General features: G+C 44.3%; 1 protein-coding gene across 1 annotated transcript; it reads left to right on the top strand.

The window, feature by feature from the left end:
- The first annotated feature begins 724 nt into the window (after positions 1-724).
- LOC131287971 (NGFI-A-binding protein homolog) lies at positions 725-25,152 on the top strand. Its single transcript, XM_058317066.1, has 7 exons — positions 725-1,199; positions 21,134-21,235; positions 21,320-22,286; positions 22,381-22,474; positions 24,483-24,577; positions 24,799-24,871; positions 24,931-25,152. The coding sequence occupies exons 1-7, from the start codon at positions 725-727 to the stop codon at positions 25,150-25,152; spliced, it is 2,028 nt and encodes a 675-aa protein (XP_058173049.1).
- The last annotated feature ends 584 nt before the right edge of the window (positions 25,153-25,736 follow it).

The raw sequence follows: 25,736 nt of genomic DNA, 5'->3' as shown, positions 1-25,736 counted from the left end.
TTAATTTTTAACAAATTTCCGCGCGCAAAGTGAGTGCAATCAACGACCACGTGGGTGCGTTTTTATGAACGATTCGAACGACACAACGGTGCAGGAAGGAAGGAGAGCGCCATCGGTGCAGTTGCCATTGGAAACCGAGTGTCGACCGTTCGGGGACACAGTGCTGTGCGCGATATTCGAAGGGTGTCGGAACAGTCGGAAAAACACCGTGCCGGACGTGACAGTGCAACTGCGTGAAATTAAGGACCGGTGTGATTGTGAAGACTTTCGTGCCAGTGACACTCGTGAAAAGCGGCAGGAAGTGTATCGAAGAGAGCTAGGACTGCTAATCGGCAAGCAATATAGGAAGACTTTTAGCGTTACTGCTCGTATAGAATAATTTTTGTCATTTCGGCCATTTGTTTATAGTTAAATTAAATTTATTTCATAACTTTTTAGCCAGCGTCTTTAGAGCTTGAGTAGTTTAGCACTCGCTGGATCCTTTGAAAGATCGTGGTAGGCAAAATTTGTAGCACGCCTCGAATAGCTTATTTCGGCATTAAAGCTTCCGGTAACTAGGTTAATCTTGCACGAGTACTAGACCGTAGGGTGTTAGGGTTAGTTTGTTGTCGCAAAACCCCTTCTCGGCGTCGGCGGGTTCGGCTGCCATGCTTTGAATGTGCCCTCCGAACCCGTTCCGCGAGCCCGCCGTCCCGCCCGTGCGCCCGGCTCCCCGTCGTCGGTAATGGAACACAAGCCCCAAGTCGCCTCGCCAACAACGGTCACGAGCGGTGTGATAGTGCAGAGTTCGCTGGCGTCGTCGGTACCGGAGGCCGGAACCGAGGCGAGCGCAGGAAGTAGTCTCCTAGTCGGTGTCGGTAGCACGTCTACGTCCACGTCCACGTCCATTCCCAACGCCACCTGTTCCGCTAGCATTGCCACGTCCGCCACCCCCACCACCACATCCTCCGCCGGCAGTTCCTTAGCTAGTAGCGTAGGGTCGTCAGGAGTTCTTGCAGGCGAACGATTGCACCAGGAGCTCGGACCGGGCGCAATCCCGAAGGCCAGCATCGGCAAAGGATCACCGTGCGCCATCGCGACACCCGTGAAGGGATCGAACGTTTCCGCGGGCAGCACCACCACCGGCTCCAACTCGTGCATTCCGAGTCCGATCACGAGTCCACCGGGAAAGATCTTCGGGCGCAACAACAACGGCATCAGTGAGTACAAATTGACATTTCCTCTTGAAACATTAATTTGCTTCTCTGTGCGAATTTAGCTAATTTCAAAAGATGAAAAATGTAATTGGTGAAGCAAAACAAACAACAAACTAAGAGAAGATCCCATTCCGGAAGCTAACAACCATACATAAAAGGAAACATTTTAAAATGGTGGAAAAAAGAGGGGGAGTATTTTTATGTGGTCAAGAGAGATATCAATTATTTATAATAAATTCAAAAATACTAACGGATCTCCTACATCATGTTTTATGCAACTTTTATGTTCCTAAAATATCATAAGGAATATTACATCTTTTTGGAAATTTGTAATTGACCAAAACAGTCAAACAAACCCTTTCAAATTATTGTGAAGTTGAAGTTACAAGTTTTCTGTACAGGTAGTATAACAATTTAGAGAATACTAACTTGTTAAAAAATATTTTCCGTTGATTGTGACAAATCATGTGCTCATCTTGATGATGTACTAAATGCATTTATGCTAATCATCTCAAGGCAATGATTTGTTACTTTTAACAGTTATCATTTTCTGAATGTTATTTAACTGATTCCATTTGACTGTCACCGGTCGGATAAGAATTGCAACCTTTTGAGTGAATTTTTAAAGATATTGAAAGTATTGGTCGTTTCCGTCCATTACTTGCAATACCAACATTGCACCGAAAGTGTGTGTGTGTGTGTGTGTGGAGCGTTTTGTTATGGTCCTTTTCTTTAGGATTTTTCCTCCCAAGAACTGCATCTCCAACGTTCAATTTTCTTCTCCCGGCTGACGTTAAACGGATGCCAGCGTCTTAAGTGCAGCTCTCGGACGGTCGGACCCGAATACCGGCAAGCGGATTGAGGGTGGGGTGTGCTACAAGGAATGCAATTTCTCCCGTGCCCCGCTGACCCTTTTTCCCCACCCTCCCTGGTCATCGCCGGGTGGCGCCCGATAGCAACCGAGCCCGATTGTAGCTGGTTGTACATTTTCTTCGACTCATTCGCCTGGAGATTTTCCATTCCTAGAGGTGTTTTTCTTTTTCCGTTTTGTGCTCGTCTGTTTTGGCCAACGTAGAACACGATGACGGGTGACGGGAGGTCGGAAAAAAATGGCTGGCCCTATGGTGCAGGGCGGGAGGGAGATGTGCAATGCTCTAAATTGAACTTTCCTGAAATGTGTTGTTTTTATTCCTGGCCCCATAGACGGTCAGGAGCCACCCTAGGGAAACGGTTCTTTTGCCCTTCAAAATCTCCGCTCCCCCCATCCATCGTCCCCTTCGATCTGGCGGGGGGGATTTCCCAGGGTTTCGCTGCCGGGTTTGCCATTGCTCGTCATGTCCTGCAGTAGCCGTGTCCTTTATCCATCCAAAACGTCGTTTTTTGTCTTCATCTGTACGGTTTTTCTCCCCTGTTGTATGTATGCTTTCCTTTGGCTGTACTGATCCCTCCTCCCCCGTACCCCACGCTCGCCGGAATCGTATTTTATGCTACGATATTTTATAGATTATACTAGCCCCAACGCTACCCTCAACCAGCGCCCCTTGGAAGACCCCACAAAAGGTTCGAACTGTGGAAAGACGAGCAAGCGAACATACCGTTGCAACGTCCTGCAATCCTTACCAACCCTGTCCCCTCGCTACGCCCCCTTCAGTTCCACCCGATTTTTTGCCCACCAGTTTTTCCGTCCACTGTATGCATGCATGGATGTATGTTTTCTCCAGCGGTTTCGCTTTTCGTTTCCTCTTTCTGATTTCCTTCTTTTCATCCCCCCCAGCTTTTATTCCTCGATAGATTTCCTTTGTGCGTTTTTCTTTCGCTTTTCTGTTTGGAGTTTTTTTTTTGCTGACTTCTTCTGTTCTCTAAACCCGCTGCACTTTTCCACTCGTCCAGTAGTTTGTAGCTTTTTTATGTTGGGGTTTGTTTTTTTTTAAGTTTTGCTCGGTTGTCTACACTGGCCACCAAGTTCACCGGTCTCCAAAACCGACGGGGAGTACGGTTGCAACGGGAAAGAAAAACAGCTTCGAACGAGCAAGGGGCTACTGCTGCTGATGCACAAAAAAAGCATGGTACATGTTTGCCCTGGATTCTGACACGGTCCGGAATGTTTCCTCTAAATGTTTTCTTCCCGAAAGACAGCGATGGACAGCGGGATCGTGTACTATTTTTAAATTATCAGAAAACACAAAAAAATGAGAGAATGTTTTCTTCGCACTTGAGTGTGGAATTACCCGGGCCTGCAGTAATTATCAAACGAGAAATAATTCGTCTAAAATAAACCACACGAAAAAGCACTTTCCCAAACACTCGTTTCCCGATCGGAAATGACGGTGGGATCCATTTAGCCGATCAGTTTCAGGCAGGACGATGCAGCCCGTGTTTGCATTAGTCCCGCCAAGTGAGCACACATACACACACCGTTTCGATCGATTGAGTGCACCGACGTGGGAGAAACACCATGGATCCACTTTCAATCGCTAGATGAATCCGTTTGAGATGAATAAAATTCCTTTCGACTATTTTACCCATCGCAACGGTCATTGCTGGCCGTTAGTTTTTTGCCGGGCGATTCCTTTTCCGCGCTCGCTTGTTTTCGTTATATGTTTATATTCTTTGAGTTGATTTTTCTCCTTTGCCCATTCAGAAGATTGGGAAGGACGCAAGCTAAAAAAAAGGGGGAAAACGTACCGGTAAAATTGGCAAGGAACCGACAGCAATGGTTTTCCGAGCTGGGACAGAAACTATCTTCTTTTTTGTCCTCAGCGGAAAATAGTGAGCGAAAGATTTGTTTTTTTTTGCCTCTTCATTTCGCTAGCAAACGTATCGTATCCCACACTCAGAAGCTCAGTCACACAAACTCCTTCCTAACCATACGGTGGCCGTGCTTGGGTCATTTTTTACTATTTTCCTCAGTTTTTCCTCCTTTTCTCTGCCTGCAACTCACACGGTTTTGTTTATCCTCCTCGGGGGAAGAAAAATTTCCACCACCGAGAGTCACACTATATTGTTGCATTTTCCTTACCCGTTGGTGCACAATGTGCTTCTCATCCGTCGTCCGGTATTCTTTTTTATTATTACTGTGCGGGATTTGTACATTTCTTCTTCTAGAAAATGTTCATTGCGATCTATTCCGTCCGGGGTTTGGATGTTGTTTTTCGTTTGCAGTTTTTCGAGCGCCGGTTCGTTTTTTCTTCTGTTTGAGTCCTTCATTTGACGTTGCTTTTTTGTGCGGTGCAATTTTCCTTTCACTGCCTTTTCTCTGCCATCACACTGGGCATCCGGAACAGTGACCATACAGGTCACCATTTTTTGTCCATCCATTGGGCATCTTTCTTGTACGCAGTGTATTTACCACTATACATTTTTTTCGTTTGATGTTCTGTCCTTCGTTTTGTGTTTTTTTAAATCCGTTACACACCCTATTTTCTGGATTAATGAAAATTTTGTAATTTCTCTCGAATTTCTGGTAGCTTTGAAATTAAAAATATATCTCTGTCCATCTATTCTGGGGATATACGTAAATTATGGATCGTTTTCGATCAGTATCCCATTAACCTAAAAACAATAATGAATATAGAAACCATAGTTTGTCAAAGCAGTAAAAAGAATACAATCAATCGACTTTCTTTTCTTTTAACATTTCTTGTTCCTATGTCACCTTTGCCGATTCTAGTATCGCTCAGCCCTCACCCATTTGCTATACCCAAAGAATCAATTTAAGCTCTCACTTATAAAACGTAATGGATTGCGTGTACATGAATATGTTTTATGTTTTTCACTGACCATTTACTTGTTAACTTTTGAACCATCCATTCGGCGTCGATGTCCTGTATGCGTAGGTAAAAACTCTCCCCATTTTCCGACCGCCATGACCTAGTAAGTCTTAGCCATGGTGGTGCCATTCAATCTGTCCACTTCGAAACGGAAGTACGCCTGCCTCGACTAGCGTGGCAGTGATAGATGATATTTTTTTATTCTTCTCTCTACCAGTTTCTTGCATGCCAAAGTTACTGCCATTAGTTTTCCCGTTGTTTTTCGTTCCGATTTGGCTTCGAAACGAGCGTGAAAAACATTCACATATGAACCACAAAACAAACTGCACTTACTTTGGGGAACAAATTGATCCAGCGATGACCGCAATTTAGAATGAAAAATCCTTGCCAACAGTGTAGGGTGATTTTTTTTAGGAATATTTTTTTACACTTTTTCATCTAATCTGCTCAGAGATTTTCTAGAAAGCTCATAGAATGTCACTTACTTAAAAGTGTATTATGGTTTATGGTGAAAAGTATTATAATGGTACTAATAGTGGGGCATTTCGTCATGTTACTATATGATCAATATATCATGTTACTTCATAGTCATGTTACTATATAGTCGATAACTATATGATGCAATTTCTACATAATTGTGAAGAACAATTTTTACATACTTATTTAAATATGATAACATCACCATTATACTTTGGATACCATCTATTTTTACGTACACCATGAAATATATACGAAAAAAGGGATTTATTTCATCCTAGCCGGTTGCCCCTATAATGGTGGTATGATTCCTATAGTTGAGGTATCGAGATCTATATTGGTGGTAATATAGAAAACGTGGAAAAGACTAAATATGTTTTAAGCGTAATTTAATGTTGAAGCATGTTCCAAACTAAAGGGCATAATTACTCATAGACTAATGCATTTTGCTGTGATTCCTAGTGTTTAGTATGTCATTCCTTGTAAATTCTTGAGGAATCCAGCATCTTAGTAAAACCTGTTCAGAAAACATGAATCCTGGAGCTTCTATATTATGGAGTGGGAAGGTTTATCTTTTGAACACTCCGTAGAAGATCAAAGAACATTTTATACTAAGACAAATAACACTATTGTATTTATTTCTTCGTAGAGTTCGGATTTTGTTTCACTACAACCACCATTGGTACAAGCCCCAGTATAGGGTCAATTACCCTAGATGAAAAAAAACAGCACATTGTTACATGACATTAAATTGACCCACATCACTTTTGCTCCTGGCACAATCGGAACATACTAATGTCTGATGCAGCTGGTTTTATGGAACGAAGCCAAGAATAAATTATCGTTTTGGGAAAAAATTTTCGTCACACATTTCGATTAATGTGTGACAGGTCCTGAGCATTCTTTTGGCGATCTCTTTCGGGGAAAAGGGTCAAACCTGAGCCTCTGCCCGTTGGACCGTCAGCTGTCCCGTTTGATGACCTACTCGCGCTTTAATCACTGAACCAATGGCGCAGCATGTACTCGCCCTCCGGGTCACAGGGGACACGTCCTTCCGGCAGGCTCATTAATCCTATCCTTACCCCTTCCGACTAAGACTCGGACCGACACACTCCGCATGGTCGTTCGCGTTTGATTTGATTAATAAATTTGAATCCTACCTGGGGTCGTACGGCCTTCTCAAACGTTGGTCGCAGCGTCCAGCCGGCCGGTAATTCGGGTGAGCAGATGTTCCGGCGGACGCAACCGGATGCTGCGTTGTATAAAAAAAAACCTACGGGAACCTGGCGCCACTGAACGGGATTTGTTTACGAGTTTGGATAACATAGAGGCGAATAAAAAAACGAGTAACGGTCACACAGCCACCGTTCGGAAATCCTTCCTCCGACAACCTAACTGGACCCAAAATTTGACCTCGGTACAGCTTTCCATCTGTGAAAGGGTTTACGGATAGGCCAGTTCCAAACCGAAGGGCGAAATTTCGGGGTACCGACCAGCAATCGAGGGACAACAACGCGCGAGAGGGACATCGACGTGAGGTCATAAAACAACACGTGATGGGAAAACGGACGCTACGAGGCGGAGGGAAAAATCAGCCTCATTTGCCTGCTGGTCCACCTATCACCAAAATCCACCGTTAGAAGTTTTTCCCCCGGCTGCATCGTGCATTGTGCAGTATCAAATTAAATCGGGCCAGAAGTCAGCCGAGCACCGAGAGCTGTAGGTCATAAACCTTTGCTCGTCTCGCGGATGAGCGGAAAGTGTTTTCCAAAGGGGGTTACGCGAGGTCGAATGAGGCCACTTTCGTTGACCCTTTTCGGTTGGGATGCTGCGGTCTCGTCCAAGAGGACATTTCAGGATGTAACTATTTGAAATGATCGTTGAAACGATTTGATGGACGTTGAATCTGTTTTGAAGGTTTTGATTTGGGTCTTTGAAGGGTAAAAACTAATTTCAAGCATTTTATTTTATCCAAGGACATTGGACAACTGGTCGTCGCTGGCAATTGGTTTTTACTAAAAGACCGGCGAGATCTTAGGCTATCATATTCTGCTAAAGTTGAATTCCGACTCGCTTTTCTGAAAACAGTACTCAACGAGTAGAAACAAAAACACGGTTAAATCTGAAAGCATACTCTCAAAGTGCCAGACGAAACCGATATAAGAAGTACAACATTTCTTGCTCAAGATTTTTCATTTATATTTCGATTGTTTTTTTTCCTTCGAGCTCTCTGTCTGTGAGGGCTACTCTCGGCACATTCCAAAGCGCGGTCTTAATCGCTGTAGTCGCACCCGCCATCCGTCTGGCACACGGGGCGCGTTCTTTATTAGTCGCTAGCGGCACGCCTTTGTCGGCACGGTTCTATTGCGCCCTTCCGAGGGTTCCCGAGCTTTGCTTCCCCTGTGCCTCCACCGCCAACTATTTGGGCTGCGGGTTTCCCCAAACCCCCCGGTCATCGAAGGCGCGTGAGTTTGTGTCGATTCGATTTGTCATCTAATTGTCCCTAAGACGTCGCCGTCCGATGAAAAACGATCAACTCGATCGCTGCTGACCGGGGACCGATACTCTGGGGTGAAAGAAAAAAATAAATCAAATGGCAATAAATTGTTAGATTTTTGCACAGGTTTTTTTTTCGCCCCGATTCTACGTTACTTCTTCGCTGCGACGGGCTCACCATCCTCCGTAGTGCGGACCAAAGGGAAAAAGGGAATGCATGTTTTTCTTGGATCGCGTACGAACCTCCGAGTTTTGCTTTTTCAGCGAGAAAAGCATTGGCATTTTTTTTCTTAACTTCTACCAAAGACAGAGTAATTATGAAATCATTCCAATCCGCTGCGAAATACTGCGATTTGAAACATTTTTTTTTTAAGTTTGTTCTTTCTTTTGTTTTTATGAACAAAACCCGCTGATCGTGGAAAGATCCGTAAAAATTGGTTTTTGTTAATTGTCTCCCTCTTATAGCCACCTTTCAAACACTACAATCTGCAGCCTTTTAAAAAATGATGAAATTTTCGAACACATTGTCTTGATGTATGTAAGAAACATTTTATTTGTTTCAGAGAGCTTAAAGATCAAAGAAAGTCGTGACGCGATTTGCAGCAAAACCAACATCTCCAGACCTCTTGCCTAGTGAATGTCCTTTCAGGATATTCCGTTCCTGTTCTACCGGCTTTTTTTGCTCCCACAAACCAACCGAATGCAAGCAAATTTTTTTTTTTGCTACCGTCTTGATTCCATTTGCTGGACGTCTCGGGGCATGCCTTAGCAAGGATCCCATTGCGAGCGAGTCTTAACCCTTTTTTTCGGGAAAATGTGCTTCACGATCGACAAACAATAACCAACGAGAAAGAAAGAAAAAACCTTCACCAAAGGAAAAAAACCCTAACACGCCGTGTTTCGTTTGGTAATTTGCTTACGTAGCTCGCGCAAACGGTCCGGCACCGGAGCATAGGTTTTCCGGATTCGAATGCAATCGGGACGACAAAAAAAAATGCATGTTTTAATCTCAATAAATGGTTCTCGGCTGCCTCCTTACCGTCCGGGCCGAGCATTGTAAAGGGTTTGTGCCGGGTTTTACCGAAGATGATGTTTTTTTCCAACCACAGTTTCACCTTAGTCCTTTCAAAAGGCCACGTTTTGTGCCGGTTCGTGGATGTGTGTCTTTTACGCGTACGGTACGGAATAACGGAGGCAAATTGTCGACCGTTGCAAAGACTCTAGGCTCGGCCCGGATTTGCTGGTTTTTCTTAGAGGTCGCTGTATGAATTACTACACGGGAAACAAGAATAGAGACAAGTAAACATAAAAAAAACTACATCTACAACCGTGTCCAGATGGCCACAGAAGGATGAAAGATGCTCCGGGCAAAAGGTGTGCCTCATTGTGGTTAAGGCGCGTTAGTTTTTTTTTCCCGTCACTATTCCATATCATGATTCCCAGTCCACGTCGCCTGCGTGATGGTGGATTTTTTTGTTATCTGGTCGGCTCACTAACGCGCATGCGTTTTGTCCAGATTCGAAAGGTTGCTCGGTGCCTTCCTAACGGTCGCGATCTTCCGAACCGGTGTGGTGAGATCGCCCGGATTGATACGCGAACAGGGAGCACGATCCTGCTAGCCATAACAAACGCTGTTCTATGGGAGGTAAACAGACAAAAAAAACCAAAGGCTGAAGAAGTCGAGATTGGGCTTGAAGAAACCCTAACGCGTTGGCCTTCTTATGATGGACCAGCTAGCAGAGAAACAGCAGCTGACACCTTGTGCAACGGGTTAAAGGTATCTAACTAGAAATTCTAGACTAGAATGTTAGAAAATTGTCGATATGTTTTTTTTCAATTGTACCAAGATCTTTGATGCTAGATGTTATTTTTTCAATGCTTGAAATATCTAAGAACAAACTAGCAATTGATATAACTTTTTTACCTAAGCTGATTACCAACAACGTTTTAAACCGAAATAAGCATCAGTACTCGTTTATTCTACGTATGTTATTTTTTTTTTTCATTCTCTTAATTTATTTATCATCGAAAATTGTTCGTTTATTGTTGTGCAGCATTGCAAAACGATTACTACTATGTTTCTTACACAAATTTAATCAGCATAAATTTTTATTTGATGATGCTTTTATTTACATATCCATTCGGGTTTATCAATCAACATAAATGTTCAAGATGGTCGTTGGAAGAACCTTGTTCTTCAGAACATTTGGCCAGCTGTAAATGTATGTTCGCTGAACATAGTTTCAATTAATCCATACCACTGGTGACAACCGTTGTAGGCCTTCTTCTGTTTGCTTGAAAAAATTATACCCTATCAGGTCAGCTTGAAATAATTGCCCCCGAAATGCGGTTACAGAACGTTCGGTATTTTAGGCGGGCGGTCCGAAAAAAAACCGCGCACAGCATGGTTTACCCTGGCCACTTGTTCGCGCAAGGCAACATTCTGTGTTGTCGCTCATTACGTATGCAGCTGACGAAAGCACGTGCCAGCGCGCATAATAACGCACGGTGATGATGCAAGCCTTAACCTTAAACTTCAACCGCGCTCCGACATTGATGCGATGCGGACATAACATAACGGTAGCTGGTGTTCGGACGCGATCCGGTCAATTGGTGCCCGAATCGATCGCTGCCCGAGTGCCAAGAGAACCTGTCCGGCGAAACGCGGTTGCAATCATCGGTACCCAACGGCTGGCCGTAACATGCCGTTACTTGCCCGGGTCCAGATGGTCGTGTATCGGAAATTGAAGGTTTTCGGGTGCCAGGAGATCCATTGAGCCGTACGAGGTACGGGGCAAGGGCAGCCGACCGGGGGAAAAGGTGAGCATCACACATGCCACGCGACACATTCTTCTCGCGGGACGAGTCCTTCCCGAAGGGAGACGCGTTCTTCCCCGGGCTGCCAAAAAACGGTGTGTTCTCTAGGGTCTCGGAGGTTTTGAGGTCGCTGATAAAACGATCTTAATTGATCGCCGAGCGGAGGGGACCTTTCCTACCTACCTGGTCGCGTTCCGGTCGCGTGTGTGTCCTCGATGTGTGTGTCTGACCTACTTTGGGCGCGAGGCTCGAAAAAGGGACCGAAGGAAAACCGGCCCGACCGAGGGCTGAATGAATGAATCGAAAGGGATGCTACCGGGGATGGTTCTCCTCGGCCTGGTGATGTCATCTGGAGGAAGCGCACCTCGCAAGCCCACAACGGTGATAATAATGATAATGAGCGCCACTAAATGCCTTCAGCGGCCGATCGATGACGGTTCTGCTACCGGTGTTCGGCTTTTTCGCTTCGCTACTTTCGGCCAAAACTTGTGATGCACTCGTTCACCTACTTAGCACACACACACAATGTTGCAATTGCACCCTTTCATCCAAGAGTCGTCAGTTGATGAAACGTCTATATTTACGATCCACTTCTTCCCATTCCCGACCTCGTCCGCAAAATCGAAGGGAAGAACAACCAAAAGGAACAACACAATTCCTTCCGCATAAGGTGCCAAGGGCACGTGTTCTTAGGGAACGGTTTTGCAGCTATGGGGAAGCTGCCAGGGGGGGTTTTCGGGCAACAAGTAGCCAAATATTTGCAACCGTACCGAGGCCGTCGAGGGCCCACATCTGTTCCGGATCCCTGGGCAGGTCAAGGGTGTGTAATTTTCGTGTAATGTTCTGGCGATTAATTGCGCAACGGGTTCGATGATGAGTTCGTACGGCTGTATCCGGCTGCCACGAACCTCAGCTGGAGTGAACGCCTCATGTTGACACACATTCCCAAATCGTCCGTATGCAAATTATCTGCACCGGTTTTGAGCTTTTTATGGCGGGGTTGTTAGTCGCAAAAGGGATCATTTTCATTACCCTTGTTTGATGTTTCTTAACATTAGGTTTATGGAAGCCGTGGTTTTGATAAATTTCTAACTTTGACGGAAATTTATTGTCACGTGAAGATTTGTGTTGTGCAATTCATATTAAATGTATAAATTAATTTTCTTTAGGTAAATACGATTTTTCACCGTGCCGTAAAACTAGAACTAAAAATTAATAGAGAATAGATTTTTCATCCAACCATAATGTCGGAAACGTCCGTAAATCTAGTGTTAAAAAAGGTTATGCGACCATTTGAATTGATGAACAAGTAATAGATCTACAAAATGTTTTTTGAATTTAAAACAAATCACGAAAAAGTGTGTAATTTTTATTTTGACATGATAGTAGTCTTGTAATTAAAATAGAAAAGCCTTCGCACAACCAATTGCAAATACGTACAAACAAATTTCAAACCCTGCGTACAATGAAATTGTATACGAGAAAAAAATTGTAAGTAGTTAAGATTACAAGTGCATGCAAAAGGCCGGATACAGAAGATGGACCCATCACGCCAAACCGCTGAGAATATTAATTTTTCCGAAAATAATAAGCACCCCACCGAAAAGTACATTTCCGACACATTTCATTCCACTTTTCCATTTATCCCATTAAGACGATCACCCATCCGTCAAAAGACCAAACATGCAAAACCGTTTCCCAGCGAAAAACGACTCCATTAAACAATGCCCCCAAAGGTTCGGTAATTAATGCGGTTGTTTGCGTTGGAAAATGGACGGACAATCTTTCGCGAGTGATTAGGCCTGAGTGTTTGCTTGGAGTTCGGCGTTTCGTTTTCCTCGTTCGGCCAACAAAGGGGGAGAAAAATATGGAAGTAATATAAAACAAAAATGATTCTACCCTTTCAATCCCGCCTGGTTGGCCGTTGCATCTTGGGAGTTTCCATCTTCTGGTGAATCGGTTAAAATTTTGTCACACGTCGGAAAACTGCCTCCCTTGGTCCTTGTCCCGAAATGGATCCGATGGTGCGAGAATTTTCATTCAATTACGGCTTTATTGAATTTGGGATCAATTTTTCACTTCTCCTCTCCGTTCTGGCCACCGCGGGCTAGAGCATCCTTTTTGCGAGCATGTTTCTCCCAACCCAGGCTTTCCGTTCTATTGGTTGTCACTTTCACTTTCTCCATTTCCGTTCCCGATCCGGCCAGTTCGGATGAAACGTCCTTTTTTGAGATTCGGTGTTTTTTTTAATGTTGTTCGGCTTCCTTTCCCATCCCCCGCAGTTACTCGCAGTGCCACCCGGCGGCCACAATTTGGCCAATCAGAAATCAGCGCCCAACTTGGCACGCGCTGGCGGAGGTGTCTGATCCCTTGTGTTCGGCCGGAAAACCCGACCCAACCCCGCGCCGGCATGATGCACCCTTTGTTTTTCCCGTGGCCACCGGCATTTTTCCCCTGTCCAAAGCAAACACACCAGCGATACTCGTTGTTTCGTTTCCGCTCCGGCCGGGGCGGAAAGAAAAAGACAAAAATAATGAGAAATGATAAAATTTTGTAATTAAGGGAGGAAGCTGGCGATGTGTTTTTCCGGTGGCCGAGGGTTCGGTTTTTTTTTCGTTCATCCGTCCGTCCACCCTTCAAAAAAGAAAACTTTCACTTCGCGAGTGCGCCTAACATTGAACCCCTTTTTGGGAAGAAAAATGTTTCGATGTCGAAAAAATAATAATAATAATAATATTCGGCGCAGATCATTCAATGGTGCTTCTAATTCGTAGCATCTTTTGAGTGTTGCGAGGATAAAATGGTTGCCCATTAGCCAGACACCCTCTTGATAGGTTTCGAGGGACTTTTGTGTGCGCGACCAAATAAGAGTGTCACGATTGCTACCATTTTGTGAAAAGAACAGCACGGGACAGCTCGAGAGGATGTAACATTCTTTTGACTCACATCTTTTAAAACTGTCTAAAATAAAAACTACATTGCAATGGTAGAATTTGAAAATATCAAAGAATTCTGATTATGTTTCGATAAAATGCAGTAATACAGTTAATTTATTACGCTGATTTCTTTGAATATGAAAGTAATATTGTTTGCATACAAACCAAACGGTTTTAAAATTCACTATATTTTAAAAGAAAGACAAATTAGTTTGAAACGCTTCAATATTATTTCGTTGTTAAAACCTATTCTTTTAAAGCGGAATAACTCTGATAAATAATCGTCTAAAACATTTCCCTGTCAATTTGAAACATAATTGCTAACGGTTCCTTTACTTCTTCAAAGCTTGATCCAGCAAACACACATAAAACCTCGCCACTGCAACCTTTCACTATAATCAGCACAATCAAAATGATTGAATTCCATGTGCGATTTCGGTAGCTTGCATGTTTCATGCTTTCTTTCGCTCCTGGAGCGCAGGGTGGTGATTTTCTCTACCAAAGAAAGCATCCTCAAGCATTAATTTTCATTTCGTTAACCTTGCGCTAAACGGTCCACTTTGAATTTCAAACCAACTCACTCGGGAAGGATGCAAAGTTTTCGTTTGGCTTACAAAAAGTGAATACCGTTCTTCAATTAAGTTAAAAGTCGCGAATGGTAAAAAACTGTTTAAAGATTCCTGTTCGTTGGCATTTAGCTTTTTTTCCAAGGCTCGCGTTAGATGTTTGTCTAGATATGATGATTTCGAAGAGTGGGTTTTTTTCATCTGCCTTGTTGTTCGGTTTCGGTACATCCTGGGCGGCAGTTCCCACAATCAACCAAAGCCCGTCCTTGCCAGCTGCTACTACCGACACCGAGGACATGTGAAGGAGCCGATAAAAAAACAAGCCGGCGCACCTTCACGGGAATGTATTCTGATACGGTATTCTAATATCCTGCACCCGAAAGATGCCAGGTCCGTTCCAACGGGACTTCTTTCACCGTCGCGGGAAAGGAGAAATGAAACAAAGGCTACGGGAAAAGACAACAACAGGCAAACAAAAAAAAACTGGCCGTCTGAAGACCACAAAAAACCGTACGCACACGATTGCCCAATCGAACGAACCAATTCCGTGCGCATAAATTATCTCCAGTGTCCTAATGATTAGCTCGTAACCTCGGAAGCAACTCCCAGCGTTTCACACACCGTTTGGCTGGCTGAGACGATTTTTCTCACCACGTTCGCGACCTGGCGATGACGCCCAAAAAAATACTCGCCCATCCAGAAGGATCAAAGGATGCAGGCAGTCGCAATGGAGAGTGGCCGAAACATTCCGTGGCGACTGGAACGCTGAGGGAAGCGCAAGAAAGTAAAACAAAAAAAACCGCCGGGACGCTACAAACCACCCAAAATCGTCTACCGCGAACGATTATTCAAATTTCTTCACCGTCCGTGTGATGCCTTCGGCAGTGTCTTCCGTTGTCTTGCCACCGGTGAACCCATTCCCGGCGGAAGGGGCTCGAAGCGGCATGCACATGCACGCCCGAAGAAAGGGGTGAGAAGAACTTGAATTGACCCCTGCGCCGGGTTCGGTTCTTTCTCGCCGCCCGGTCGGGTCGGGTGCCAGGGGTTAAGGAGCGTCGACGACAGCGATGATCGTACGCAAAGGCAGAGCTTTTTTTCCGCTGGACTTGAGAGCAACTTTTCTCCTCGCTAACGGTGAACACCTTGACGCCGGGGTGAACACCTTGACGGGGACTTCTAATTCTTACGACGGTATGCATGGTATAGGCGCATCTTCAAGCGATGAGCCAGAGCCCCTTTTGTTCGGGGTGGAAAAAGCTTTTTTTTTTGTTTTACGTGTTTTGATCACTAGTTTTTTTTTAAATGGTGAATCAAGTCATTTTTTTCGTTTTCCGGGACATTCCATATCATTAAACCAACGATAGAGCATATGCTTCGCCAGGCGTATGGTAATGAGATGCTGTGGGAAATCTGTTTTAACTATTTGATGAGAAAGGATTTATTTGCTTACTAGATGACGTTAAGTTTTTTTTACTATCCTTGAAAACTAATATTGCTGCACGACCTGTGAGAAGATTGATAATTTTTTGTTGAAAACGATTGTCAAGCCATGAGAACTTTTAGTTCGTTCACAGTTTTTTTTGTCTTATCATTTGGTTGATGTAAAGAGATAGCACGGGAACAAATTATCTTCATTTGAATTGGAAATGTATGACATAAATTATAGGCTTTCTGAAAATCCAACTTTTTTTCTAAACTGTTAAAGTAAAATCTCTGAACGCACTAGAACGATAGAAAATTAAACAATGAACAAATGCTGTGTTTTTATTATTTTACTGATTCCTCTTAAAAGGAGTCGCCCAATTCTTAAATGTTAAAGTAAAATCTCTTAACGCACTAGAATGATAGAAAATTAAACAATGAACAAATGCTGTGTTTTTATTATTTTACTGATGATTCCTTTTAAAAAGAGTTGCCTAATGAAAACTATAGACTACCAAAAAAAAATTGAGCAAACTTTGCGACATTAAGTTTGAAACTATAGATTTAAACTAATATGAAAAACTTTAAAAATCCGGAGCTTGATTGAAAAATGGTTACAAAATACTACCAACAGACACTTTAGAATATTAGATGTTTCCAAAACGATGTGGCGTCGGTACATCCACATAAATTACAGAACGGAGGTAAACGTACACCAATTAAAATGTAACAAAAACTTACATCGATTCCAAACAAAAAACAATGATTCCCATGATCACCAAGAGTGCATCGTACGTTGTAAGTTCTCATGAATCATCTCAAACGGTTTCAACCAAGGAACGATCGACTAGTAAAAAATTGCTTCATGCAAATAACTTTTTTACGTTCGCTCCAAACATTGCCATGAATCTCGCGTGTGCGAACGAAATCGAAAGCAGGATTCCACCGCCCGAATGCCGAGAAACCAGCCAGGCTGGCCGAACATTGGCCACACACACACACACACAAAAAAACTAGAAAGAAGTTATTATTGTTCCACCAAACACCGACGTTCTCACGGTGCCTTCGGAACTGTCCTCCCGGGATAAACACTCAAATATCTGTCATTACTCAAAGGTAAGACACAGCTTTAAAGAAAAAAAACTCGGTATTCTAATCACTTCACGAAGGTGGAAAAAAATGCCCAGTCCCATCGGTACGCTAGCATTGGCCAACGGAATGATAGAAAAAACCGGACCAGTCCTGCCAGCTCAAACAAAAGGGTTATGCCTGGCCGGGAAACGAGAGCGAAAGTGAAGAAATCCCAAAAATCACGTCCACCACCGAACAAACCCGGGCGTAATAGGAAAGAATCTGAAAAAAAAACACAAGCGTCGTGATATCCTTACCACGAGCCGGATAGACCTCGATATGCAAATAAGGTCTACCCTAAGACGGACGGATTCCGGCCTCACGGAAACGAGCCTCCGAAAGTGCGACCCCTGTTGGAAAGACACTGGAAAAGACGTCCCTTCTTTTAGCAGGTTCCGAGATGCTCTGTCTTGCCTGCTGGAGGAAAAGGATGCGCAAAGGGTTCAAGAGACGACTCCAACAAAAAAAACCTGCTCCTCAACTCTGGCCTTCTACCTGCCGTTGGTGCAAGAGAAACCTCATCCGGAACTACGCTTTGACCCCGATGTGCTGGGATGAGGGACAAACCATTTGCCCTTTGAATGACGCCAGTTGTGTGAATCGCAGAGGTTGTGTGTTGATTTAGGATAAAGTGTGTATACTGGCTTGCACCTTTCGTCCTTTTTATCAATCCATCCTGTAATGGGCATGCAATTGCAAATTAATTCGCTAAAATCGATCGCTTCCCGTGCACGCATAATAATCCGTTCGCAACCAAAGTCAACGAGAGATCATTATGCAAAGTTCGATGGAGTGTGACTTCTCACTCAACAAACATTAAAAAATTGTACATGCTGCTCGTTGGCTTCTCCACTTGACAGCTCAATAAATATGCTGTGCCCTTCGCCCTCTCGAGGAGTGCGTTAATTGTCGGTTAACCGATTAGCTCATCGAGCAAACAGCGTGTCAAGCGTTTTGCGAAGCAAAAACTTCCCCACCTCACCGTGACATTATTATCCCATCGCGCGCTGGCCCAAATTTATTCAACGGATTCTTTTTATTTACCTCTGGAGGTTTTTTTTCTGGTAATGTAAAATATATTTTCCCATTTCAACAACTTCCAGCTACACGCAGCCCACTCGAGGTCGTGTCATAATTTTTCCAAACAAATTTACCTTGCGCTCATCAGATCGTCGCGTTTCACCACCGCTTGTTTGATTGTTAGCCGGGGATTTATTGTCGATCGGATCGGTAGACTGAAGAGAACAACCAAGGCAGGGGGCGGTTTTTTACACCCGCAGTATGCAAATTCTGGGCCAACGAGACTCTGCTCTGCCGAGGGCTTAACCGGCGTGTCGGAGTGTAGCAAACAGTGCAAAAAAAAAAAACTAATCTGACTTTTCCACAAACTACACGTAACAATTAAACCGTTTCGTTGACTCGATTTAACACCGTTTGCTACGGAGTTTTTTTGTTATCTTCCCATATAGTTTCATATCGTTATCTGCTCTCCACTCAATAATTCACATTACCCTGCATCCCAGCTCGCGGGTTGATTGCGCAGGGGTTGATGGGTTGGATGGGTGGTTGTGTTCTATTATGGTTTTTTTTGCACCACCCTAAAACTTACCCCTTTCGCGACTCGACGAGGAGTCAATCCCATGGGGTGAAATTAAATGCACCACCGCAATGGTTCCCTATTGGATATTACGCTCTGCCTCACTGTAGGATGGTTTGAGTTAGTTTTAAACCAACTTTAACACTAACCGCACGAGAACTGTTTAAATTTCCTTCTACAATCATCGATTTATCAAACTATCAACCGATTGTTATATTCTACAGAACTGAGTGTACGTTCTCAAATACAAAAAATGTACGAGATGTTCTGCAAAACATACTCCTGTGATATTTGGTTATTTGCACAGTTCAAGTTGTTAAACACCCCAAAAAGAAAGTTTAGAAAAGAATGTATAAGAATTAAATACAGCTTTGAATTGTTAATTGTCTCGCTGATGTTTAATTAATTGAGTGAATTGGACTAAAATAAGTAAACAATTGAATGTTTAACAAGTATATTGGCCTTCCGATACAATAAAAAAAAACCATTTGAATCTATATATAGAGTCTGGAAACGTACAGTCAGTTGCACAATGTTAGATCCTTTGCCAAAAGCTTTGTACCAACATACAAAACATACAAACGATCAAACAAATTGGATCCATTTTTAAATGTATTTTGTCATTCATGTACCTCATTTATTATATTTAACCAGCAAAGTCCTGCTTACTCACCGCTATTTGCAGGTATTTCAAATGTTCATGTAAACCCCGTCGTATGCCAAATTCGAACCATTCCTATCCCATGAAGAAGGAAATTAACAAAACATCAATATGTTTTTCTAACTAACTGGAACAATTTCATAATTGCCATCACCTAAACAGTTCGGTGAATGCTGCGTGCCCAAAATTTCACTCTCGCCCGCCCAAAATGGTGTCGTGCAAATAGTTGGCAGACCAAAGTTTCCCTTGGTTATGTCGGGGATCTGCCCGTTGCATATTTGACACCCCTTGCCCCTTCCCTCCTCTCCCATCGGGCTGTCGAGCGTCTCCGGGACGCGTTTTGCACATTCCAGACGCATGTCAAGATGCCCAAACGCATCCTCGCGCTGATTGACAGGAATTTCGGCCGAGTGCGAGATGGCTACCGGTTTTGGGAAATTAGCAGCAATTGAGTTCTTTTCGCAAACGGGAATGCTTCTCCACCGAGTGCGCAACCCGGTGGAAGTGTGGCTTCTTTGGTGTTTTATTTTCCTTAAGGCGGCAGGCCGAAGACCGTTCAAGTTGGGTTCGAATGCTGGCAGAAATCATTTCGTCAGGACTCTATCCCGTGGAGGGTGTGGTTTGCGACCCACGGGGATTTTTTTTTTGGCTGTGTACACTTCCCGTGCGCTTCCTTGCCTCAGGCCAGAACCCAGCCCGAGTCACCCTAGCCGCGCCAGGATTGGGCTGTTCCTCGTGTGGTTCCGTTGTAGGCACAGGACTCCGAGGGTTGTCCCTTTTACCGGTCTGATGGGAACGATTTTCTGGGAGTGAGAGATTTGTCGAGCCCTGATTTGCGATCCCGCTCCATCGAACAGCGAACCGGAAAGACAGGTTCGTTTTCTCTTTCGCCTGGCGTTTCGTTCTTGTTCGTGTTCCCATCCATCGCCAAAGTTCAGCGCTCGTACATCTGATCATCCCTCCATTTTCTGTATTACTTTCGGGTAGTGTTTTTTTTTTCCTCCCAAACTCGCTGTGCCAGACCTTCTTACCTCCTTCTATGTCCTTTTCCTCAGCAAGGCGACCGTCATTTTCTTCCACTTCTTAGGTAGGGCCCTTCTGAGTGGCTGTGAATCTGAGAAAAGTGGAAATTATGCGTAATGGTCTGAACTAGTTGGAGGAACGGTTAGATGGTTTTTTTTTCTGGACTTACATTTACTTAAACGTTAACCCTGTCGCTTCGTTGAGAGATGATTTAAATTATTAGAAGCGAGCCAAAAAAACGCACTCAAGTAAAAGGAATTGAAGACAGAAAAAAATACCAATTGTCCTTGGGAACAACGAACTGATAATCCAAACGATCCTTCGGCGCTCGTAGAATGGCGGGAAAGCGGTTGTAACGGTTTTCCAAATGCTTCCAACGACGAATGGCCGTGGTTTACTTGCGTCTTGACGGACGGGTTTGGTAGAAGAGTTGAGTTTTGCGGCAAACAAACCGGATGAAATCTCTTCTCTCGCCAACCCCACGGACCCAGAACGGCCGTTAGGGATTTCGGAAATGGCAGCTCAACGTTTCAAGGAATCACGGTGGTACACGGTGGTGCGGCACGAAGGAAGACGAATTGCGAACCGAAAAACATTAAAAAAAAAAGAATACCAACTGACTATTTCCATTTCGGATAACTTTTGCGCACGCTGGGAGTGTAGAAATTAATGATTTAGAAGAAATGCTCAACCAAGGCGGACGAAAGAAAGGCGCGGTATGGTGGTCTAGGTGAAAGAAACGAAAACTGGAAGACATTATTATGAATGATAGAAGGATAAATTAAGGCAATTCAAGAACTCCGACGGTGGAGGACTAACTCGTTGTCAAAACGAACCCCTTTTTCAGTGTGGTCGGGTTCAGTTTAACGGTTTTCTGGTGGTTGGCAGTTTTTAACCGCTTTTTCACCGCTTTGCAAACCCCTTTTCCAGTTTTTCGTCAGGTTGTTTAGCTACGGAATGGGACGTACTATGTTGAGAGTTGAATAATTTTCGCAGCGATTTGCTTAATATTTTGTTTATCTTTGTTTTTTGTCTCACTAGTGGTTGTCACATCGACCCCTTCGAATGAAGCTGAACTTCAGCTGTACCGCGTGCTGCAGAGGGCCAGTCTGCTGAACTACTACGACACACTGCTGGAGATGGGTAAGACGATGGTGTCCTGACGTCGATTCAAAGGTGCGATACTGACCAGAAACGTCCCTCCATTCCATTTCGGTCCATTCGCAGGTGGAGACGACGTGCAGCAGCTGTGCGACGCTGGTGAGGAGGAGTTTCTGGAGATTATGGCCCTGGTCGGGATGGCCTCGAAGCCACTGCACGTGCGCCGGCTGCAGAAGGCCCTGCACGAGTGGATGACCAACCCGTCCGCATTCCAGGCTCCACTGACCAACGTCGACATCCCGTCGCGCATTCCGTACAGCCCGGAACCTGGCTCGATTGCGCGCAGCGTTACAGCGGCGGGCACCGGCGGGGCGTACGGAGGTGCGGCGACGGTTGCCGGCAGCTTCTCCAATCTCCAAGCCAGTGCGTCCTCCAGTACCTCCCTCCCGCTGACGCCAGCGACACCGCTTCCGACGGCTTCCTCGTCGGTTGTTGCGGCGGCGGCTGCAGTAGCAGCGGCGGCGGCGGCCACTTCCTCCAACATCGGCCACCTCGGCGGTTCCGTCGGTGGCGGCGGTCACCATCATCATCACCTGCTTCACCATCAGCACCACCACCACCATGCACTCGGAAGCGGCGGAAACCTCGCCGGAACCATCTCGAGCCAGATCGGATCGACGACCAGTGGGTCGGTGCAGCTAACACCGGCGCTCACCGAGGACCAGGTGGCGAAGATTGTCCAGGCAGCGGAACGGCTCTCCCGTACGCTGCCCCGCCTGGAACCGCGGCAGCAGAGCATCAAAAAGCGATCGGCACGGGACCTCGAGGCCGTCATTGCGATGAGCGACGGTGACCCGCGCCGGATGGACGAGATCCGGAAGTTCTCGGCCATCTACGGGCGCTTCGACTGCAAGCGACGCCCAGAGAAACCGCTCACGCTGCACGAGGTGTGCGTCAACGAGGCGGCCGCCCAGATCTGCAAGTACATTCCGGCCCTGCTGACGCGACGCGACGAGCTGTTTCCGTTGGCTCGCCAAGTCGTGCGCGACTGTGGCTTTGGCCATTCCGCCAGCATACGACTGACTGGTCTTAGGTGAGTGTCAGAACTGGCAAGCCTCCTTCCTTTCTTTAGCCTTCAAATCCACCTACATACGCATGTTCTTTTCTGTCCTCCTTTTCTTCTCCAGTCAAACGCAACCGAACCGGGGCGACGAGCTTGACACCGTGCAACAAATGAAGCGGGCCCGTCTCTCCAGCGACACCAGCTCCGACATGGGCAAGGTAGATAAGTCAAACGGAATAACGTCGGATCGGCATCAACGATGATTTTTGTGTCAATACGCTTCGCTTCAAAGCTTGGTTTTTATTCCATTTTTGGCTTTTTTTCCTCGCTGGTAACAAACTGATGTCATTCCACATTTGACTCTCTGTTTCAGACACAAGTTGTACCATTTGTTGAATTTATCGGAAGCACATATAGAAGTTAATGTAAAGAAAAACAAATTAAAACGGACAAATACCTTGGTCGATCTCAACATAAAATCAGCAAATGGTAGAACTATTTGCTTGAAAGATGTTCAACTTTTCACTGAACAGTTTGTTTTGCTTACGCCTTGTTGCTCTGCTATGGAATGTATTATCTTGCTTCTAGAATGTTTTTCTTATATGTCTTATTTTCTCATTGAGCTATGCTTTCTATCCTTTCGTTTAGCAACACATTTGGTTTCCCCAAAAGTTTTCATTTCACCCCTTTCCGTTTTCGAAATTATCATTTTATTTCATTTCCACAGCCAATCTCCAACACGCAATACACGTGCTTATGAGCTTTCCCAGCGCTAACCGCATCGTCGGAACGGTTGTCTCGGCGTGTGCACGGTCAGCACTGCGAGGTATACCGTTTCGCGATGGCGAATGTGCTGCTGCTTCCGGGGCTGGTTGCTTTTACTAACTCCACCGTTTGTCGCCAAGGGACCCGCTTTCTTCCCACGCTTCCGTTTATCGCTTTATTCGTTGTTTTTCGTTGAGCATTTAAGTATCCTTTCATTATTCACTTGTGCATTATTGGTTTACTTTTAGTTTACATTTTTTTTAATGCTTAGATTAATTTTACTAATTTTCTTTAAATAGTTCAGTAAGATAGTTTTAAATCCCCGTTTGACTGCATGCAACTGGAAAAGGAAAAAACATATCTTTCGGAGGATCATCTTTTGTGGTCATGAACAAGATACTTTTCTTCTTTTCTTTCCATTAGAGAACAAACGGGTGGTTTACTTCCTCATTTTCCAATCAGGGATTACATGAAGTAAACCTCTCTGTTTGTATAATGCATTGCAAACTATTGGTTCTGTAGTGATGTTTGTTAGCATAAAATTAGCTGAAGAAGCTAATGCAATCTGTAGCTACTTCATAAATATTTCTTAAAAAGAGTTTTAGGTGCCTTTTTATATCCTAGTCAGTGCTTTGACCTACACTGAGTTTTGTAGAATGCTTACCAGCTGATAAGTAACAAGTAATGCAATTCTTTTTTTGTACTTCGATGTTTTTGTTTATATTTTAATTAAGCTGCTGGCAAATTATTTTCTAAGATTCATATTTTTTCAATATTTGCCTAAAAATTACTTTTGGATCAGTAGAAAGTTGAAACCAACCGCTTCGCCACGCATCGCATCACAAGATATTCCCGAAATGCAAGAGTAAAGCTTCTTCATATTGTAAAACACAATCTAAACTTTGAAAATGTTTTATGCATATTTTTAAATATAGTGACATTTTGAAATGAACATTCAAAACTTGATTTATATTATCACACAGTTCCTATCAAATTTATTTATTTATTTATAATTCTGTTTGAAATATTTTATAATTCTGTTTGAAATATTGAAATCAGCTTCTTATATTTCATTGCTCGCATTTCGTGGAATGTTCTGTGCAAATGCACTCTGCCGACAAATGTGTATTCGTTGCTAATCAAGTGCATCGAATTCGTCCTTGCGGAGTGCTAGAAATGCTTCATCGCTTATTCGCTTTCGCAGTATTTTGCATGAATGAGTGCGCACGTACGCAATTCACCCATGACGCATCCGAGCATGTAGCTATGATTCAACGTTTGCATCCCATATTAATTCGCATCACAAATCCTGCCATATAGTCGCTGCATGTAAGCCTTAGGCTCGTAGATCCGCCTGCCGTGGGCAAGAGCAAACAGGAACACCAATCGAGGTGCGGTGAATATGACGTGATACTAATCGCATCCGTTTTCATTTCCCTTCCCGGAACTGCGCGGTCTCAGGAAAACTCGGACGATAATCGGGACATCTCGAGCGGCTCCATTTACCAGCAGATCAGTGACAAACCGTTCGACTTAACTGATTCAAGTAAATTTTCGTGAGTATTTCTTGTAGTAAGAAGATTTGCCAACCCACCCTAGGTCACGGTAATGAGCAAACAGATCAAATCTGTTTTGGACCCCGGTGGGTTGTTCAATCTTGCGCTAAATACTTAATGTGTAGTGTAGAAATTACCGCTACCTATGCTTGTAATCGGTATGTGCCTGCCGGGACACCATTTTTATTTATGATCTTATTTTGTTTTGCTTCCTCCCACAGATACACTCGATCCGAATTTGATGACACAGATTCTCGATTTAGTTTTAGCAATTCAAGTTCGTCACCAGTTCAAGTGAGTAAAAGTAAACCCTTGGTCGTTGGTTCATTACGCTAACCTAATTTTTCCCGCAGGCTGGAAATGGAGCCGACCGAGATCTGAGCGATCCCGACTTTGGCGATCTCCGCACGCACACCCCGCGGACCCTCGATCCTACCGCTGGCTCACTGGGCGTCCAGGTCATTTCGTCGTCCGGCGGTCACATCATCGCCGTCGCTAATCCTGCCCTTGCTCTCAGCCCGGCCCTCAGCGAAGCCATCTCCATCAAGCGGGAAGCCATGTCGCCGGATCTCTGAAGCACGATCTCAACCCACCACTACCGCCCCGCTTCCGATCCAGCAATAGCACACACACACACGTGGCCCGTTTGGTTTGGCCCCGTTTATTACCCGGTTCCGATGGCCAGTGGCTCATCGATGCGGTTGTACCATAGCTAGGTTAAGCACTTTTCTTGGTGGAGGATTTTGCAAAATGTACGGTCGTAGGTCAAGGCATCTCCTTAGTTTGTGCTAGTCTGTGCAGCTTTCTAAAAGTTATGCAACAATCTTTTTCAAATTTAGATAACACACACGTTATCGTTTGCGCAACGAAAGACGATAGTGCAAAATAGGGAATTTGCAAATTGATGGGAATTAACTGTTGGATCCCCTCCCAACAAACACTTTGGCATTCCAGGGCAATATTTTGTTAAACTTTTGTTAGATTTTTCTTACGCTCTTTATATTCAAAATTTGTTCCTCTTACACACGTTTGGTCGAAATTTTCCACCAAAACGCACAACGCCACCAAAAGACTGTCAATAAAGCAAACTGTAGGACTGCTTCTGTTGTAAGTTACGTATTCGTTTAGTTTGTTCAAGTATTTTTTTTAAAACCGTATT

Source organism: Anopheles ziemanni, chromosome 3 (assembly GCF_943734765.1).
Source record: "Anopheles ziemanni chromosome 3, idAnoZiCoDA_A2_x.2, whole genome shotgun sequence".
NCBI classification, from domain to species: Eukaryota; Metazoa; Arthropoda; class Insecta; order Diptera; family Culicidae; genus Anopheles; species Anopheles ziemanni.
This window is presented reverse-complemented; position numbering and strand designations above follow the sequence as displayed.

What these genes read in the sequence shown, in the direction of transcription:
- LOC131287971 (XM_058317066.1), top strand. Translation starts at nt 725, where the DNA reads ATGGAACACAAGCCCCAAGTCGCCTCGCCAACAACGGTCACGAGCGGT. An exon ending in ATACGACTGACTGGTCTTAG is followed by an intron (nt 22,287 to 22,380) that starts GTGAGTGTCAGA and finishes TTTCTTCTCCAG; the next exon opens with TCAAACGCAACCGAACCGGG. An exon ending in CAAGTTCGTCACCAGTTCAA is followed by an intron (nt 24,872 to 24,930) that starts GTGAGTAAAAGT and finishes TTTTTCCCGCAG; the next exon opens with GCTGGAAATGGAGCCGACCG.